Source organism: Scyliorhinus torazame, chromosome 31, assembly GCF_047496885.1.
Source record: "Scyliorhinus torazame isolate Kashiwa2021f chromosome 31, sScyTor2.1, whole genome shotgun sequence".
NCBI lineage: Eukaryota > Metazoa > Chordata > Chondrichthyes > Carcharhiniformes > Scyliorhinidae > Scyliorhinus > Scyliorhinus torazame.
Window position 1 is genome coordinate 6,322,756 of NC_092737.1, and position 19,862 is coordinate 6,342,617.

Below are 19,862 nucleotides of genomic sequence, written 5' to 3' on the forward strand. Positions count from 1 at the left end.
GAGGGAGAGAGAAAGGGACGGAGAGAGAGGGGGAGGGAGGGAGAGAGGGAGGGAGGGAGAGAGGGAGGGAGGGAGAGAGGGACGGAGAGAGAGGGGGAGGGAGGGAGAGACGGAGAGAGGGACGGAGAGAGAGGGGGAGGGAGGGAGAGAGGGAGGGAGGGAGAGAGGGACGGAGAGAGAGGGGGAGGGAGGGAGAGAGGGAGGGAGGGAGGGACGGAGAGAGAGAAGGAGGGAGGGAGAGAGGGAGAGGGAGTGAGAGAGACAGAGGGAGAGAGGGGCGGAGAGGGAGGGGGAGGGAGGGAGAGAGGGAGAAACGTAGAGTGTATATCAGCGGTTGGCTGAGAGTCAGTGAAGGAAATTCTGAGTCACCAGATTGCAAACAGGAGGCTGCGTCGGTTCCAATTGGCGGAGATTGAGGTTTGAAGAATAAAACATTAAAGAGAAGACCAATAACTAGAGACAGACAGCAGAGGGAGCAAGTGAGCAGGGAGCGAGGGAAGGGAAGGGAAAGAGGGAAGGGGAGGGAAAGAGGGAAGGGGAGGGAAAGAAGGAGGAAGGGGAAGGGAAGAGGGCGGGGAGGGGAAGAGGGAGGGGAGGGAAAGAGGGAGGGGAAGAGGGAGGGGAGGGGGGAGGGGAAGAGGGAGGGAAAGAGGGAGGAAGGGAGTGAGTAGGAGAGAGAGGGAGAGGAGAGGGCAGGACAGAGTGAAAGGGGAGGGTAGGGAGGGTGGGGGACAGACAGGAGGAGAGAGAGTGAGGGGGCGGAGGAAGAGAGGGGGAGGCAGGGATGGAGGGAGGGGAGAGTGGGAGGAGACGAGGGAGAGAAGGCAGAGAGAGGGGGGGATAGAGAGTAGGAAGGGAGGAGGGAGGAGGGAAGAGAGAGCGAGGGGACAGAGAGAGGAGGGATGAGGGATGGAGGGGGTCGGGGAGGGGGGTGGGAGGATGAGAGGGGTGAAGGAGGCAGGGGAAGGAGATAGAAAAGTGGGAGGAAAGAGGGAGCGGAGATGGAGATGGGGAGAGACAAGGTGATGAAGGAGGGCAAGAGGATGGGAGTCGGGTGGGATCAGGGTATTGAACTTGATGATCAGTCATGATCAAAATGAATGTAGGGGCCGGAGGAGGTTACAGAGATAGGGAGGGTAGTCGGGGGCTGGAGGAGGTTACAGAGATAGGGAGGGTTGTACGGGCTGGAGGAGGTTACAGAGATAGGGAGGGTTGTAGGGGCTGGAGGAGGTTACAGAGATAGGGAGGGTTGTAGGGGCTGGAGGAGGTTACAGAGATAGGGAGGGTTGTCGGGGCTGGAGGAGGTTACAGAGATAGGGAGGGGTGTAGGGGCTGGAGGAGGTTACAGAGATAGGGAGGGGTGTAGGGGCTGGAGGAGGTTACATAGATAGGGAGGGTTGTAGGGGCTGGAGGAGGTTACAGAGATAGGGAGGGTTGTAGGGGCTGGAGGAGGTTACAGAGATAGGGAGGGTTGGAGGGGCTGGAGGAGGTTACAGAGATAGGGAGGGTTGTTGGGGCTGGAGGAGATTACAGAGATAGGGAGGGTTGTTGGGGCTGGAGGAGGTTACAGAGATAGGGAGGGTTGTAGGGGCTGGAGGAGATTACAGAGATAGAGAGGGTTGGAGGGGCTGGAGGAGGTTACAGAGATAGGGAGGGTTGTTGGGGCTGGAGGAGGTCACAGAGATAGGGAGGGTTGTAGGGGCTGGAGGAGATTACAAAGATAGGGAGGGTTGGAGGGGCTGGAGGAGGTTACAGAGATAGGGAGGGTTGGAGGGGCGGGAGGAGGTTACAGAGATAGGGAGGGGTGTAGGGGCTGGAGGAGATTACAGAGATAGGGAGGGGTGTAGGGGCTGGAGGAGGTTACAGAGATAGGGAGGGGTGTAGGGGCTGGAGGAGATTACAGAGATAGGGAGGGCTGTAGGGGCTGGAGGAGGTTACAGAGATAGGGAGGATTCATAGATTATCATAGATTATCATAGAATTTACAGTGCAGAAGGAGGCCATTCGGCCCATCGAGTCTGCACCGGCTCTTGGAAAGAGCACCCTACCCAAGGTCAACACCGCCACTCTATCCCCATAACCCAGTAACCCCACCCAACACAAAGGGCAATTTTTTGGACACTAAGGGCAATTTATCATGGCCAATCCACCTAACCTGCACATCTTTGGACTGTGGGAGGAAACCGGAGCACCCGGAGGAAACCCACGCACACACGGGGAGGATGTGCAGACTCCACACAGACAGTGACCCAAGCCGGAATATAACCCGGGACCCTGGAGCTGTGAAGCAATTGTGCTATCCACAATGCTACCGTGCTGCCCCTTATTGTAGGGGCTGGAGGAGGTTACAGAGATAGGGAGGGTTGTAGGGGCTGGAGGAGGTTACAGAGATAGGGAGGGGTGTAGGGGCTGGAGGAGGTTACAGAGATAGGGAGGGGTGTAGGGGCTGGAGGAGGTTCTAGAGATAGGGAGGGGTGTAGAGTATGGAGGAGGTTATAGAGATAGGGAGGGTTGTAGGGGCTGGAGGAGGTTACAGAGATAGGGAGGGTTGTAGGGGCTGGAGGAGGTTACAGAGATAGGGAGGGTTGTAGGGGCTGGAGGAGGTTACAGAGATAGGGAGGGTTGTAGGGGCTGGAGGAGGTTACAGAGATAGGGAGGGTTGTAGGGGCTGGAGGAGGTTACAGAGATAGGGAGGGTTGTAGGGGCTGGAGGAGGTTACAGAGATAGGGAGGGTTGTAGGGGCTGGAGGAGGTTACAGAGATAGGGAGGGTTGTAGGGGCTGGAGGAGGTTACAGAGATAGGGAGGGGTGTAGGGGCTGGAGGAGGTTACAGAGATAGGGAGGGGTGTAGGGGCTGGAGGAGGTTATAGAGATAGGGAGGGGTGTAGGGTATGGAGGAGGTTATAGAGATAGGGAGGGTTGTAGGGGCTGGAGGAGGTTACAGAGATAGGGAGGGTTGTAGGGTATGGAGGAGGTTACAGAGATAGGGAGGGTTGTAGGGTATGGAGGAGGTTACAGAGATAGGGAGGGGTGTAGGGGCTGGAGGAGGTTACAGAGATAGGGAGGGGTGTAGGGAGTGGAGGAGGTTACATAGATAGGGAGGGGTGTAGGGTATGGAGGAGGTTACAGAGATAGGGAGGGTTGTCGGGTATTGAGGAGGTTACAGAGATAGGGAGGGGTGGAGGGTATGGAGGAGGTTACAGAGATAGGGAGGGTTGTTGGGTATGGAGGAGGTTACAGAGATAGGGAGGGTTGTAGGGTATGGAGGAGGTTACAGAGATAGGGAGGGGTGTAGGGTATGGAGGAGGTTACAGAGATAGGGAGGGTTGTTGGGTATGGAGGAGGTTACAGAGATAGGGAGGGTTGTAGGGTATGGAGGAGGTTACAGAGATAGGGAGGGGTGTAGGGTATGGAGGAGGTTACAGAGATAGGGAGGGTTGTTGGGTATGGAGGAGGTTACAGAGATAGGGAGGGTTGTAGGGTATGGAGGAGGTTACAGAGATAGGGAGGGGTGTAGGGGCTGGAGGAGGTTACAGAGATAGGGAGGGGTGTAGGGTATGGAGGAGGTTACAGAGATAGGGAGGGTTGTTGGGTATGGAGGAGGTTACAGAGATAGGGAGGGTTGTAGGGTATGGAGGAGGTTACAGAGATAGGGAGGGGTGTAGGGAGTGGAGGAGGTTACATAGATAGGGAGGGGTGTAGGGAGTGGAGGAAGTTACAGAGATAGGGAGGGGTGGAGGGTATGGAGGAGGTTACAGAGATAGGGAGGGTTGTTGGGTATGGAGGAGGTTACAGAGATAGGGAGGGGTGTAGGGAGTGGAGGAGGTTACATAGATAGGGAGGGGTGTAGGGAGTGGAGGAAGTTACAGAGATAGGGAGGGGTGGAGGGTATGGGGGAGGTTACAGAGATGGGAGGGGTGTAGGGACTGGAGGAGGTTACAGAGATAGGGAGGGGTGTAGGGACTGGAGGAGGTTACAGAGATAGGGAGGGGTGTAGGGAGTGGAGGAAGTTACAGAGATAGGGAGGGGTGTAGGGTATGGAGGAGGTTACAGAGATAGGGAGGGGTGTAGGGAGTGGAGGAAGTTACAGAGATAGGGAGGGGTGTAGGGTATGGAGGAGGTTACAGAGATAGGGAGGGTTGTAGGGGCTGGAGGAGGTTATAGAGATAGGGAGGGGTGTAGGGGCTGGAGGAGGTTACAGAGATAGGGAGGGGTGTAGGGTATGGAGGAGGTTACAGAGATAGGGAGGGGTGTAGGGAGTGGAGGAGGTTACATAGATAGGGAGGGGTGTAGGGAGTGGAGGAAGTAACAGAGATAGGGAGGGGTGTAGGGGCTGGAGGAGGTTACAGAGATAGGGAGGGGTGTAGGGACTGGAGGAGGTTACAGAGATAGGGAGGGGTGTAGGGAGTGGAGGAAGTTACAGAGATAGGGAGGGGTGTAGGGTATGGAGGAGGTTACAGAGATAGGGAGGGGTGTAGGGACTGGAGGAGGTTACAGAGATAGGGAGGGGTGTAGGGAGTGGAGGAAGTTACAGAGATAGGGAGGGGTGGAGGGTATGGGGGAGGTTACAGAGATAGGGAGGGGTGTAGGGACTGGAGGAGGTTACAGAGATAGGGAGGGGTGTAGGGACTGGAGGAGGTTACAGAGATAGGGAGGGGTGTAGGGAGTGGAGGAAGTTACAGAGATAGGGAGGGGTGTAGGGTATGGAGGAGGTTACAGAGATAGGGAGGGGTGTAGGGAGTGGAGGAAGTTACAGAGATAGGGAGGGGTGTAGGGTATGGAGGAGGTTACAGAGATAGGGAGGGTTGTAGGGGCTGGAGGAGGTTATAGAGATAGGGAGGGGTGTAGGGGCTGGAGGAGGTTACAGAGATAGGGAGGGGTGTAGGGGCTGGAGGAGGTTACAGAGATAGGGAGGGTTGTAGGGGCTGGAGGAGGTTATAGAGATAGGGAGGGTTGTAGGGGGCTGGAGGAGGTTACAGAGATAGGGAGGGGTGTAGGGGCTGGAGGAGGTTACAGAGATAGGGACGGGTGTAGGGTATGGAGGAGGTTACAGAGATAGGGAGGGTTGTAGGGGCTGGAGGAGGTTACAGAGATAGGGAGGGGTGTAGGGTATGGAGGAGGTTACAGAGCTAGGGAGGGGTTGTTGGGTATGGAGGAGGTTATATAGAGAGGGAGGGGTGTAGGGTGGTGATTTGAAGATGATGAATATTTTAAAATTGAGGAAGAGCTCGGTGTGAGGGCCGGATGGGCACTGTCTCCGAAGGTCTCTGCCCTCAGAGACTCAGGGTGACAAAGTGTTCCGTGACGATCTGTACGGGCGTCTGGGCTCTGGGGGGGGGGGTTGTGGATGCCGTGAGCCGGTAAGGGTGGTAGGGATTCCCATAGCGCTGCGAGCGGACTCTACACTGCGCCCTCGTGACTCAAAGCCACTGCCAACATCCCCGGGTCTGTCTGACGGGCAGAGTGTTTGCCACATCTTTGCACGTAGTGAGTGACGGAGATGGCGCGGGCACACTCCATGGTATTGCGTGACGGTGTCGCCACAACACAGAAGGAGGCCATTCACCCGTCGGGTCCATGCTGTCTCCCTGTGGGGCAGTCCTGCGCAGGAACGGTCCGGGGGACTGAGAGGGATGTGTAAGAGAGGGTGGAGGGGAAAGGTGTGGAGGGGTTGGAGTGGGGTAGAGCAGGGGACAGTCGGTTCGAGTGGCCGGTCTCCGTGGGCAGCTGTGCCCTTCGCTCGAACTCGCTCCGTGTTTGCGGGGTCAGGACTGGACCCCGCTACCCGGGGCTAGGGTGTGAAATCCGTCACGTCGCCCCAAACCAGTGACCCGCCTTGGGAGAGCTTCCTGGGTGGCCCACCTCTCTCTCACTGGAAGCCCCCTCTTGATGGTGGTCCCTGGCGAATGTGACATAACGCCCCCATGGTGCCTCAGAGTGTCAATACTCCATCTACTTCCCCGGGGGTCAGTTTTGGTGGGGGGGGGGGGGGGGTGTGGACGTGAGAGAATGGCCCAGCTACATCTGAGGTACTATGCTGGCTCCCCCCCCTTCACGCCCCTCCGCAAGGGGGCCGGGCTCAGTACATCGGTCCCCCCTTCTCGCCAGCCAGCAGCTGGTGAGCCGCTTCGTCGCGGCTCCCATTGGGTGACGGCGGGGGGGCCAGGGCCAGGGCGGGGGCTTCGTCGCGGCAGGGGGTGGGGTAGACGAACATCCTGTGCAGGAGGGGCAACTGCTGCCCCTTCTCGTCCCTGATGACCATGTTGAGAGCCACGGGGAGCGGCGAGACGTGAGCGAAGTTGTACGGGTAGGCTCCCGTCAGCAGCTGGTGGCCGTACACCAGCTGGTAGGGGTCTTGGTAAAACGCCACCTTGCTCAGATCCTCGCCTCCTTCCTTGAACCGGACGGTGCCCGGCTGGAACGCCAGCGCCTTGCCACCCTCGGTGTGCGAGCGGAAGTTGCCGCTGGTGATCAACGGGATGGGGTAGTCCTGGGTGGGGTAGTCGAAGTCCCGGGCCGCCTCCAGGCCCGGCTCGCTCTGCTCGAACACTGCCACCTCCCGGGGGATCATGGGCTCCAGCGTGTGGAAGTCCCGGCCCTGGTCCCTGGCGTCCCGCAGTGGTGAGCGCTCGGTGTGCGGCACCGCCGCCCGCTCCTGGCCGTGCACTGCCGCGGGCGAGCCGGGCACACTTTGCCCACTGGCCCCCCTCGAATGCGCCGGGTGCATCTCTTGCGCCTGGGCCTCCGGGGCGCTGGCGTTGGCGTAGGGCGCCTGGGCCTCTGGCGTATCAGCGGCACGAGACTCCTCTCCGTGAAGCCTCAGCATTGAACCCACGGGATTGACGGCCAAGGCGGGTCCCACTTCCCGTCCTGGGACCTCGTCGCCACTGGCCCTGGAAATGTGCAGTGGATTCTGGGCAGCGATGGAGGGGCTGCCTCCAGGAGGGCACATCTCAGTTTCCTGGGTATTCTCCGCCCTGGCGCAGTCCTCGGCATAAGGTGCAATGGGTGTCCTCTGAAGCAGCTCAACACTCCCTGCCCCTCTTGTGCTCGCCGCCCCTGTAACTCCATTTCTGTCCCCTCGTGTTGGGAGGGCACCGTCCTCCTCGAGGGGCCGAGGGCAATGGACGGTGATGGCTGCTCTTTCGAACGGTTCCGAGGAACCTCCATCTTGCCCCGGCCTGGATGCTTCACCCGCCGGAGCCACCGCGGACCTCTCCTCTGCCTGGTGCCATTTCTGGTGCCTCCCCAGGGCCGCGGCGGTCTTGCACGTTTTGGAGCAGTGGGCACAGGGGTGCTTGCTCGCCGCCCTCCTACCGCCGCCGTGGGTGGGCGGCTTGGGGGCTTCCCCGGGGGGCTGGGGCGGAGGGGCCCAGAGTTTCTGGCAACCGTGCGTCTTCTCGTGCTTCCTCAGGGTCTTGGGCAAGGTGAAGACCCTGGCGCAGAAGCGGCAGCTCAGCTCTGCGGGCGTCAGGTGGGCCTCCTCGTGTTTCCGCAGGTTCTTGAGGGCCGAGAACTCCTTCCCACAGGTGGGGCAGGTGAAGACCCTCCCGGCGCTCTTGGCCCACCTGTCCTGCTCCGGCGATGGCCGATCGCAGAGGGTCTTGGAGCAGGAGGAGCCGCCGGGTTGGCTGGGATTCTCTGGCTCCTTGGTGCCTTCCTCGTCCTGGGGACTGCAGTCCATGGGGTCCAGCAGGGCCTCTCGATCTTTGGCCGCTCGCTGCAGCCACCGGGTGGAGTGCCTGTACCGCAGTTTGCGCCTCCAGCCTGATTTCTTCGCCTTGTGGAACCCGCCGGACCTCCTCTTGGGCTTGTAGGAGTAATAGGGACGCCAGAGGTTGTCATCCGTGTCGTTATCGCTGATCTCATCCCCCGTCTCGTTGCCCAGGAAGTAGTCGCTCTTGTGTTGGGACTCCCGCTCGGCCCCGTCCTTACAGTTCCTCTTCCCCCCCGCCTGGGGGTCCTCGCCCCGCCTCCCCTTGCCGCTGCTACCCGTGTCCCGGATCAGATCCGACTCCGAGATCCTTCTCTTCACGATGGCCTCTTCGCCGATGCGCATGGTAATCTGGCAGAGCGGGGCTCCCCGGCTCTCCGCGGCAGCTCCCGAGCAGGCTGGCTTGGCCACGTAGGTCGTCCCCTTGGCCGACGGGAAGTGTTTCTTTGGCTTGTGGCTCCGGGCTTCCTTCTGGTGATGGTGTCTTTGGTTGGTGGCTGCGCCCGGGCCGGAGGGCTTTTCCTGCGGCTGGGCGGAGTCCTTCCAGGCCTGCTTCTTCGGGGGCCGGGCGGCCACGGGCTGGCGGGGGGGGGGCGAGGGGTCGCCCGCCCCCCTCTCTCGGGCGCACCTGCCGTTGTAGGCGATGACCGAGGACTGGCTCCGGTGGGCGACGGCGGGCCGCAGGGCGTTGCTGTGCACGATCACCGAGGAGGCGGGGCGGCCGTACGTGATGACGGAGGAGACCGGCGGGGGGCTGGAGACGGCCGGGGGTGGCTGCGGCGCCTCCCCTTCGCCCGGGGGGCAGCCCCCGCCCGGCGCCGCCTCCCCGTGTGCGGCGGCGGAGGCCCCGGGGGGCGGCGAGATCCCGTCCCGGGCGCTCCCTGCCGGGGACGCTCGCTGCATCGGCCTGCCGAGCACGTCCTGCGCCGAGGGAATTCCCCGTCCCTCGGGGACCCGCGAGCGAATGGGTTGGCTTTCCCCCTGAATGGATTGGGCTGGCGAGGGTTGAGATAAAGTGGCGAGGTCGCTCTCGGCAGGGGCGTCGGCTGGCAAAGGCGCGGGTGCGTTCTGGGCGTACTTTAGGAGCTCAGCTGACATGGCGTGGCTGTACGTTTTATACGGGCGTTTCGGCGACCTCATAGGCAACAAGCGGTACAGCTTAAACGCGTTGAGTTTTGGTTTATATCCCCCATTGGGGGTCTTCTGGCTAATAGTGAGCCCAGGGTCAACGCCGTGGAAGGATTTTTGGTGTGTTTTTAGGTTGTAATAGGTCACAAATGTCTCCCAGCAGAAGATGCACTGGTATCTCCTCTCGCCCGTGTGCCATACCTCGTGTTTCGTTCTGTACTCTGCAAGGGCGAACACCTTCTCGCAGTAACGGCAGGGGTACTTGCGACGCCAGGAGTGGACGTTCGCGTGCCGCTTGAGGCTGGAGAGGGTGATGTAGGAGCGCTCACACACGGCGCAGAAGTAGAGCAGGTGCCCGTCCACCACCTTCATGAAGTGCTCCTCCTCGGTCAGGATGTCCATCCTTGGCAGGGCCCGCCGCTTCCTGTCCCCGCCTCCGGCCAGCAGCAGGCCCAGGGGCCGCCCGGGGCTCCCCTCCGCCCCCGTCCCCCCCGGGCTCTCCTGGCCCCCCGGGGACGGGAGGCCCCCAGGGGAGGGGGCCCTTTCGGACCGGCGACACAGCATCTGGTGGGTGTGCAGCCGCTTGACGTGGATGAAGGTCTTGTGGCAGTAGCGGCAGCTGAGGGCCTTGCCGGCCCGGTGGAGTCTGCCGTGCAGGCTGAGGGCGGCGTTGGTGCTGAAGGAGCGGGCACAGAGGCCGCAGGTAGGGACGCTGGGCGGGTAGCTCACGGCCGCCGCCATATCGGCCGGCGGGACTTTGGTGATGCCCAACTCCTCCTCCTCTGATGGGCTGTTAACCGGTGGCAGAGCCCAGGCAGCATCAGGTTCTGTCACGACCACCTCCGGCTCCTTATCCGGGGGGGCGTTGGAATTGCCCGAATCCTCTACACTGAACCCCAACCCTCTGAAGGCCAGGGTGCTGAGGGTGTATAGCGTTTTCTCCGCCTCACTGGCATCCACTGCCGGCTCCTGCGACGCTCCGTTTCGGAAATCCGCCTGGAAGAGGCCATTTAGTGAGGTGCTCTCGTTGGCACAGCATCCACTGCCCTCTTGGCTTGGAGGAGGGTCACCTCCCTCCCGTTCTGGGCTCACTGCGCCGGAACGTTCCGCCGGATGGTCCCCCGCGCCGTCTGGCCGGCTGGATGTACTTTGGGAATGGTAGGGGCGAGGAGTCCTCTCCTCGTCGCCACTCCGCCTGCTGGTGGGCGGCGTGAGGTCAGTCGGGAAGGGCCGGCCCACCAACGCGTCTGACGGGAACGGCGGATCGGCTGGCCAACGGCGGAGGGGCGCGGCGTCGTCCTCGAAGTCCGTGCCGCCGCCGCGGCGTCGACGGCCCTCTTTCGGGCCCTGCGACATCTGGGAGAGGTCAGGCGATTGGGCGAGGGAAGAGGGCGTGGAGGAGGAGGAGGAGGTGGCCGGCCTGTCGATGCAGGTTCCCGCCCGGGAGGACGCCTCGAGCAAATCTTTCAGGAAGTGTATCCCCAGCTGGCGGCCAGCGCTGGCCAAATCGTTGGCCTCCTCCAGCCGCTCCACCACCACCCTGGAACTGTAGATGAAGTTGAGGATCTTGGCGAAGACCTCGGCCCTCATCTCCCTCAGCTCCAGCACCGGGTCCCGGGCCCAGTTGCTCTGGCCGGCCAACAGCTCCTTGAAGTAACGGCTGAAGGCGGCGAGGATGTTCTTGTGGGCTTTGAACTTGCTGTCCTGCACCACGATGGTCACATCGCAGAAGACGCCTCGAATTCGCTGCTCGTTCAGCTCGTGAAGGAGGACCTTGGAATGACCTCTGTCCATCACCTCAAAGCTGGAAGCCATCTTGTCTTTGAACCTGCCAACGAAACACACACAAAAAAAAGAGACCATTAGAGGTGCTTAAAGATCCATTCGGCCCGTCCATTCAACCCATCGTTCATAAGTCGCGAACTCGATCCAATTGGTTCATTTCCCACAGGAAGGTTCAAGAACAGTCCTTCGCGCTCTAGGAGGTAAATCAAGGGAACTATCTGCCTCTCCCGTCCAGCCCCGTACTCTGCCGAATTTCAACCCCCCTCTCGAGATATACCCATCATCCAGACCCTCTACCCCAAGGTTTGCCGGGTTGTAAGGTGGGATATTGGGCCTGTGTGTTTGAGGCCATGGAGCTGGGACATGATTACTCAATATGTCCAGGGGGGCAGGTCCTGGCTGAATGGGCAGCTTGTCTGTGGCCCGATAGATTCGGAGGAGGTTACAGAGATAGGGAGGGTTGTCGGGGCTGGAGGAGGTTACAGAGATAGGGAGGGGTGTAGGGGCTGGAGGAGGTTACAGAGATAGGGAGGATTGTAGGAGCTGGAGGAGGTTACACAGATAGGGAGGGGTGTAGGGGCTGGAGGAGGTTACCGAGATAGGGAGGGTTGTAGGGGCTGGAGGAGGTTACAGAGATAGGGAGGGTTGTAGGGGCTGGAGGAGGTTACCGAGATAGGGAGGGTTGTCGGGGGCTGGAGGAGGTTACCGAGATAGGGAGGGTTGTAGGGGCTGGAGGAGGTTACAGAGATAGGGAGGGTTGTAGGGGCTGGAGGAGGTTACCGAGATAGGGAGGGTTGTCGGGGGCTGGAGGAGGTTACAGAGATAGGGAGGGTTGTCGGGGGCTGGAGGAGGTTACAGAGATAGGGAGGGTTGTAGGGGCTGGAGGAGGTTACAGAGATAGGGAGGGGTGGAGGGGCTGGAGGAGGTTACAGAGATAGGGAGGGGTGTAGGGGGCTGGAGAAGGTTACAGAGATAGGGAGGGGTGTAGGGGGCTGGAGGAGGTTACAGAGATAGGGAGGGGTGTAGGGGCTGGAGGAGGTTACAGAGATAGGGAGGATTGTAGGAGCTGGAGGAGGTTACAGAGATAGGGAGGGGTGTAGGGGCTGGAGGAGGTTACCGAGATAGGGAGGGTTGTAGGGGCTGGAGGAGGTTACAGAGATAGGGAGGGTTGTAGGGGCTGGAGGAGGTTACCGAGATAGGGAGGGTTGTCGGGGGCTGGAGGAGGTTACCGAGATAGGGAGGGTTGTAGGGGCTGGAGGAGGTTACAGAGATAGGGAGGGTTGTAGGGGCTGGAGGAGGTTACCGAGATAGGGAGGGTTGTCGGGGGCTGGAGGAGATTACAGAGATAGGGAGGGTTGTCGGGGGCTGGAGGAGGTTACAGAGATAGGGTGGGTTGTAGGGGCTGGAGGAGGTTACAGAGATAGGGAGGGGTGTAGGGGCTGGAGGAGGTTACAGAGAAAGGGAGGGTTGTCGGGGGCTGGAGGAGGTTACAGAGATAGGGAGGGTTGTAGGGGTTGGAGGAGGTTACAGAGATAGGGAGGGGTGTAGGGGCTGGAGGAGGTTACAGAGATAGGGAGGGGTGTAGGGGCTGGAGGAGGTTACCAAGATAGGGAGGGTTGTAGGGGCTGGAGGAGGTTACAGAGATAGGGAGGGTTGTAGGGGCTGGAGGAGGTTACCGAGATAGGGAGGGTTGTAGGGGCTGGAGGAGGTTACAGAGATAGGGAGGGTTGGAGGGGGCTGGAGGAGGTTACAGAGATAGGGAGGGGTGTAGGGGCTGGAGGAGGTTACAGAGATAGGGAGGGGTGTAGGGGCTGGAGGAGGGTACAGAGATAGGGAGGGTTGGGGCTGGAGGAGGTTACAGAGATAGGGAGGATGGTAGGGGCTGAAGGGGGTTACAGAGATAGGGAGGGGTGTATGGGCTGGAGGAGGTTACAGAGATAGGGAGGGGTGTAGGTGCTGGAGGAGGTTACACAGATAGGGAGGGTTGCAGGAGCTGGAGGAGGTTACAGAGATAGGGAGGGTTGTAGGGGCTGGAGGAGGTTATAGAGATAGGGAGGGGTGTAGGGGCTGGAGGAGGTTACAGAGATAGGGAGGGTTCTAGGGGCTGGAGGAGGTTACAGAGATAGGGAGAGTTGTGGGGACTGGAGGAGGTTACAGAGATAGGGAGGGTTGTAGGGGGCTGGAGGAGGTTACAGAGATAGGGAGGGTTGTAGGGGTTGGAGGAGGTTACAGAGATAGGGAGGGTTGTAGGGGCTGGAGGAGATTACAGAGATAGGGAGGGTTGTCGGGGGCTGGAGGAGGTTACAGAGATAGGGAGGGTTGTCGGGGGCTGGAGGAGGTTACAGAGATAGGGAGGGTTGTAGGGGCTGGAGGAGGTTACAGAGATAGGGAGGGTTGTAGGGGTTGGAGGAGGTTATAGAGATAGGGAGGGTTGTAGGGGCTGGAGGAGGTTACAGAGATAGGGAGGGGTGTAGGGGCTGGAGGAGGTTACAGAGATAGGGAGGGTTGTCGGGGGCTGGAGGAGGTTACAGAGATAGGGAGGGTTGTAGGGGTTGGAGGAGGTTACAGAGATAGGGAGGGTTGTCAGGGGCTGGTGGAGGTTACAGAGATAGGGAGGGTTGTCGGGGGCTGGAGGAGGTTACAGAGATAGGGAGGGGTGTAGGGGCTGGAGGAGGTTACAGAGATAGGGAGGGGTGTAGGGGCTGGAGGAGGGTACAGAGATAGGGAGGGTTGGGGCTGGAGGAGGTTACAGAGATAGGGAGGATTGTAGGGGCTGAAGGAGGTTACAGAGATAGGGAGGGGTGTAGGGGCTGGAGGAGGTTACACATATAGGGAGGGTTGCAGGAGCTGGAGGAGGTTACAGAGATAGGGAGGATTGTAGGGGCTGAAGGAGGTTACAAAGATAGGGAGAGGTGTAGGGGCTGGAGGAGGTTACAGAGATAGGGAGAGTGTAGGGGCTGGAGGAGGTTACAGAGATAGGGAGGGTTGCAGGAGCTGGAGGAGGTAACAGAGCTAGGGAGGGCTGTAGGGGCTGGAGGAGGTTATAGAGATAGGGAGGGTTCTAGGGGCTGGAGGAGGTTACAGAGATAGGGAGGGTTCTAGGGGCTGGAGGAGGTTACAGAGATAGGGAGAGTTGTGGGGACTGGAGGAGGTTACAGAGATAGGGAGGGTTGTCGGGCTGGAGGAGGTTACAGAGATAGGGAGGGGTGTAGGGGCTGGAGGAGGTTACAGAGATAGGGAGGGTTGGGGCTGGAGGAGGTTACAGAGCTAGGGAGGGGTGTAGGGGCTGGAGGAGGTTACAGAGATAGGGAGGGGTGTAGGTGCTGGAGCAGGTTACACAGATAGGGAGGGTTGCAGGAGCTGGAGGAGGTTACAGAGATAGGGAGAGGTGTAGGGGCTGGAGGAGGTTACAGAGATAGGGAGAGTGTAGGGGCTGGAGGAGGTTACAGAGATAGGGAGGGTTGCAGGAGCTGGAGGAGGTAACAGAGATTGGGAGGGTTGTAGGGGCTGGAGGAGGTTACAGAGATAGGGAGGGTTGTAGGGGCTGGAGGAGGTTACAGAGATAGGGAGGGGTGTAGGGGCTGGAGGAGGTTATAGAGATAGGGAGGGGTGTAGGGGCTGGAGGAGGTTACAGAGATAGGGAGGCTTCTAGGGGCTGGAGGAGGTTACAGAGATAGGGAGGGGGGTAGGGCTGGAGGATGTTACAGAGATAGGGAGGGGTGTAGGTGCTGGAGGAGGTTACACAGATAGGGAGGGTTGCAGGAGCTGGAGGAGGTTACAGAGATAGGGAGAGGTGTAGGGGCTGGAGGAGGTTACAGAGATAGGGAGAGTGTAGGGGCTGGAGGAGGTTACAGAGATAGGGAGGGTTGCAGGAGCTGGAGGAGGTAACAGAGATTGGGAGGGTTGTAGGGGCTGGAGGAGGTTACAGAGATAGGGAGGGTTGTAGGGGCTGGAGGAGGTTACAGAGATAGGGAGGGGTGTAGGGGCTGGAGGAGGTTATAGAGATAGGGAGGGGTGTAGGGGCTGGAGGAGGTTACAGAGATAGGGAGGGGGGTAGGTTTGGAGGATGTTACAGAGATAGGGAGGGTTGTGGAGACTGGAGGAGGAAACATAAGTCCTTGGAAACACAGGTCCATGGAAACACAGGCCCATGGTAATACAGGTCCATGGAAACACAGGTCCATGGTAATACAGGTCCATGGAAACGCAGGCCCATGGAAACACAGGCCCATGGTAATACAGGTCCATGGAAACACAGGTCCATGGAAACACAGGTCCATGGAAAGACAGGTCCATGGTAATACAGGTCCTTGGAAACACAGGCCCATGGTAATACAGGTCCATGGAAACACAGGTCCATGGTAATACAGGTCCATGGAAACACAGGCCCATGGTAATACAGATCCATGGTAATACAAGTCCATGGAAACACAGGCCCATGGTAATACAAGTCCATGGTAATACAGGTCCATGGAAACACAGGCCCATGGTAATACAGGTCCATGCAAACACAGGTCCATGGTAATACAGGTCCATGGTAATACAAGTCCATGGAAACACAGGCCCATGGTAATACAGGTCCATGGTAATACAGGTCCATGGAAACACAGGCCCATGGTAATACAGGTCCATGGTAATACAAGTCCATGGAAACACAGGCCCATGGTAATACAGGTCCATGGAAACACAGGTCCATGGTAATGCAGGTCCATGGTAATACAGGTCCATGGAAACACAGGCCCATGATAATACAGGTCCATGGTAATACAAGTCCATGGAAACACAGGCCCATGGTAATACAGGTCCATGGTAATACAGGTCCATGGATACACAGGTCCATGGTAATGCAGGTCCATGGTAATACAGGTCCATGGAAACACAGGCCCATGATAATACAGGTCCATGGTAATACAAGTCCATGGAAACACAGGCCCATGGTAATACAAGTCCATGGAAACACAGGCCCATGATAATACAAGTCCAACATAGCACTAGCCAACAACACAATCCCAAAACACAGGCCACGTACTAATCATCCTGCCACAATGCATGCTAATCACAACACGGACCCATAAATAAAACATAAAACACAGGCCCCTAAAACACAAACCCATCACAGCACAGGCCCAACATTACACAGGCCAATAAAATGTGGATGTAATTTAACGGAAAGGAAGCAGAGTTCTGCACCGAGGGCGTTTAGCCGGTGTTTCCCAGCGCAGGCAGCGCCAAGAACAACCCCACTACTAACCGGGATCTGCTTCAATTCTGGGCCTCAGGGAGGAACGTTGGCCGAGGCAGCACTTAGTCCCATTTCCTGCGTTAACGAACTCCGCTCGCCTGCGCAGGGCGAAACTCCCAGGCGCCATTTTTATATGGTGACCTAATCTCTAGACACCTAACCGTGGCCTCCGGACCCCCCATCACCCAAATGAGGGGGTCATCGAGCACCCGCACCCCACCTCATAACGGCAGGGCACTCCCAGGCCTGATCTCCGGCTCCTCAGCTCTGCTCAGAGCCAGACCACCCAAGGGCCCCCGATCACGTGGGAGATGCTCCCAGGTGCTGGTACGGCTGTTCCACGTTTGTGTTAAACGGTGCCCGCTGAGGGTCTCCGAGGCAAGGCCGTTAGGTCCCGGGTCAGTCTGGGATAGGCACATTCAAGTGAGACTAACTCCTCACTTGAAGATGGAAATCAGGGTCCCGTCCTCAACACCTAGCGCGATCGCGTTAGATTCACCTCTCGCGAGAATTACTGCGCCCCTAGACAGGCGCAACAAGGACAATAAATCCCGCCCCGCAAATCCATCACAACGCAGGCCCCATCACTACACAAGACCTGAAATACAAAACCAACACAGGCCCCATCACTACACAAGACCTGAAATACAAAACCAACACAGGCCCCATCACTACACAAGGCCTGAAATACAAAACCAACACAGGCCCCATCACTACACAAGGCCTGAAATACAAAACCAACACAGGCCCCATCACTACACAAGGCCTGAAATACAAAACCAATACAGGTCCCAACTCTACACAAGACCTGAAATACAAAACCAACACAGGCCCCAACTCTACACAAGACCAGAAATACAAAACCAACACAGGCCACATTACTACACAAGACCTGAAATACAAAACCAGCACAGGCCCCATCACTACACAAGGCCTGAAAAACAAAACAAATACAGGCCCCATCACTACACAAGGCCTAAAATACGAAACCAACACAGGCCCCAACTCTACATAAAACCTGAAATACAAAACCAACACAGGCCCCAACTCTACACAAGGCCTGAAATACAAAACCAACACAGGCCCCATCACTACACAAAGCCTGAAATACAAAACCAACACAGGCCCCATCACTACACAAGGCCTGAAATACAAAACCAACACAGGCCCCATCACTACACAAGGCCTGAAATACAAAACCAACACAGGCCCCATCACTACACAAGGCCTGAAATACAAAGCCAACACAGGCCCATCATTACACAGGCCAATAAAAACAAACACATCGTACAGCTTTGGATACTGTTGAGGGGAATGGCCTCTCAGGGGAAAGTAGCAACGGGTAAATTCGGTACACCAGGGTTAGTGCCCCCTGCTGCAGAGGGGAGGAGGAACAAGTGCGGGAATGGAGGGATGGTGGGACTGACGTATGAGGTGTCGGTCAGGATTGTATTCACTGGGGTTCAGAAGAATGAGGGGGGATCTCATAGAAACCTATAAAAGTCTAACAGGACTGGACAGGGTGGATGCAGGAAGGATGTTCCCGATGGTGGGGGGGGACTGGACAGGGTGGATGCAGGAAGGATGTTTCCGATGGTGGGGGGGGACTGGACAGGGCCGATGCAGGAGGGATGTTCCCGATGGTGGGGGGGACTGGACAGGGTCGATGCAGGAAGGATGTTCCCGATGGTGGGTGTGTCCAGAACCAGGGGTCACAGTCTGAGGATACGGGGAGACCATTTAGGACAGAGATGAGGAGACATTTCTTCACCCAGAGAGTGATCGGCCTGTGGAATCCGTTACCACAGGAAGCAGTTGAGTCCAAACATTGTCTGTTTACAGGAAGCAGTTAGATATCGCACTGAGGACGAAGGGGATCAAAGACTAGGGGGAAGCGGGATTGGGCTATTGAGTCGGATGATCAGCCATGATGGTGATGAATGGCAGAGGAGGCTCGAAGGGCCGAATGGCCTCCCCCTGCTCCTATTTTCTATGTAACATAGGTCTATTATTACACAGGTCCTAAAATGCAAACCCATCACAACACAGGCCCTTCATGACACAGGCCCTGAAATACAAACCCATCACAAACAGGCCCTAAAATACAAACCCGACACAACACAGGCCCCTCATTACACAGGCCCTAAAATACAAACCCATCACAACACAGGCCCCTCATTACACAAGCCCTAAAATACAAACCCGGCACAACACAGGCTCATCATTACACAAGCCCTAAAATACAAACCCGGCACAACACAGGCTCATCATTACACAGGCTCCTAAATACAAACCCATCACAACACTGATACAGTACAATACAGCAACACAGGCCAGCCTGAAGCAAGCCTATCACTACCCAGGTCCAACAGAGCGCAGCCAATCCCAACACAATCCCCAAACTACACAAGCCCTCACACTAATCAGGCCCTTCGTAACACAGGCCCACCACAATACAGGTCACCACAATACACTGCCATGAACACAGGTCTTCACAGCACAGCAATACTAAGTGGACCCAATTTTGCTCTGTGGGCCAAGATGTGGCAGATGCAGTTTAACGTGGATAAGTGTGAGGTCATGCATTTTGGTCGGAAAAATGGAAGGGCGGCTTATTATCCAAATGGGGAGATTCCAGGGTACTCGAGGGATCTGGGGGTCCTTGTGTATGAGTCACGGAAAACGAGCACGCAGGCGCAGCAGGTAATGAGGGAAGGGAACGGAACATTGGCATTAATAGCTAAAGGAATTGAGTATAAAGGTAAGGAAGTATTGTCGCAACTGTACAAGGCATTGGTAAGACCGCACCTGGAGTACTGGGCACAGTTTTGGTCCCCTTATGCGAGGAGGGATGTAGTGGCGTTGGAGGCAGTTCAGAGGAGGTTCACTGGATTGATTCCAGAGATGAGGGGGTTTGTCGTAGGAGGAGATTCTTGTAGGTTCGAACCTTGGAATGTGCCACTTGGGGGACCCCAATTTACAAAAATGGGTGGAGAGGCATTAGAGGCAGCACAAATGATGATAATAATAATAATCTTTATTATTGTCACAAGGAGGCTCACATTAACGCTGCAATGAAGTTACTGTGAAAATCCCCTCGTCGCCACACTCCGGCGCCTGTTCGGGTACACAGAGGGAGAATTCAGAATGTCCAATTTACCCACAAGCACGTCTTTCGGGACTTGTGGGAGGAAACCGGAGCACCCGGAGGAAACCCACGCAGACACGGGGAGGACGTGCAGACTCCGCACGGACAGTGACCCAAGCCGGGAATCGAACCCGGGACCCTGGCGCTGTGAAGCAACAGTGCTAACCACTGCGCTACCGTGCTGCCAAAGGGCGTGGGTGAGCAAGAACCGACTCCACATTCCGGTCAATCCGCTCTACGCACCCCCCCTTCCAACGTCCTTCATGTTCGAGAGAGTGAGAGAGAAAGTGAGAGAGTGAGCGTGAGAGAGCGAGAGAGAGTGTGAGAGAGTGAGAGAGAGAAAGAGAGAGAGAGAGTGAGAGAGCGTGAGAGTGAGAGAGAGAGGGAGAGAGAGTGAGAGAGCATGACAGACACAGAGAGAGAGAGCGTGAGAGAGAGTGAGAGAGAGAGAGAGAGATAGTGAGAGAGAGTGAGAGCATGAGAGAGAGAGAGAGCGAGAGAGTGAGAGAGAGAGGGAGAGAGAGAGAGAGTGAGAGAGAGCGCGAGAGAGAGAGTGACAGAGAGAGCGTGAGGGAGAGAGGGAGAGCATGAGAGAGAGTGCTAGAGAGAGAGAGCGTGAGAGAGAGAGTGTGAGAGAGTGTGAGAGAGAGTGAGAGAGAGAGCGTGAGAGTGTGAGAGGGAGAGAGCGTGAGAGAGAGTGCTAGAGAGAGAGAGCGTGAGAGAGTGTGAGAGGGAGAGAGCGTGAGAGAGAGTGAGAGAGAGAAAGAGCGTGAGAGAGAGTGTGAGAGGGAGAGAGCGTGAGAGAGAGTGCTAGAGAGAGAGAGAGCGTGAGAGAGAGAGAGTGTG

At 57.7% G+C, this 19,862-nt stretch overlaps 1 protein-coding gene across 1 annotated transcript in view; it reads right to left on the minus strand.

Annotated features, from left to right (window-relative positions):
* Positions 1-2,808: 2,808 nt before the first annotated feature.
* The window catches only part of zbtb4 (zinc finger and BTB domain containing 4), a 74,035-nt gene continuing 56,981 nt past the window's right edge, over positions 2,809-19,862 (minus strand). Inside the window, exon 3 of the mRNA XM_072493241.1 lies at positions 2,809-10,669. Within this exon, the coding sequence (XP_072349342.1) occupies positions 6,079-10,656 (4,578 nt within the window). The 5' untranslated portion in view covers positions 10,657-10,669 and the 3' untranslated portion in view covers positions 2,809-6,078. The remainder of the gene's footprint in view (positions 10,670-19,862) is intronic.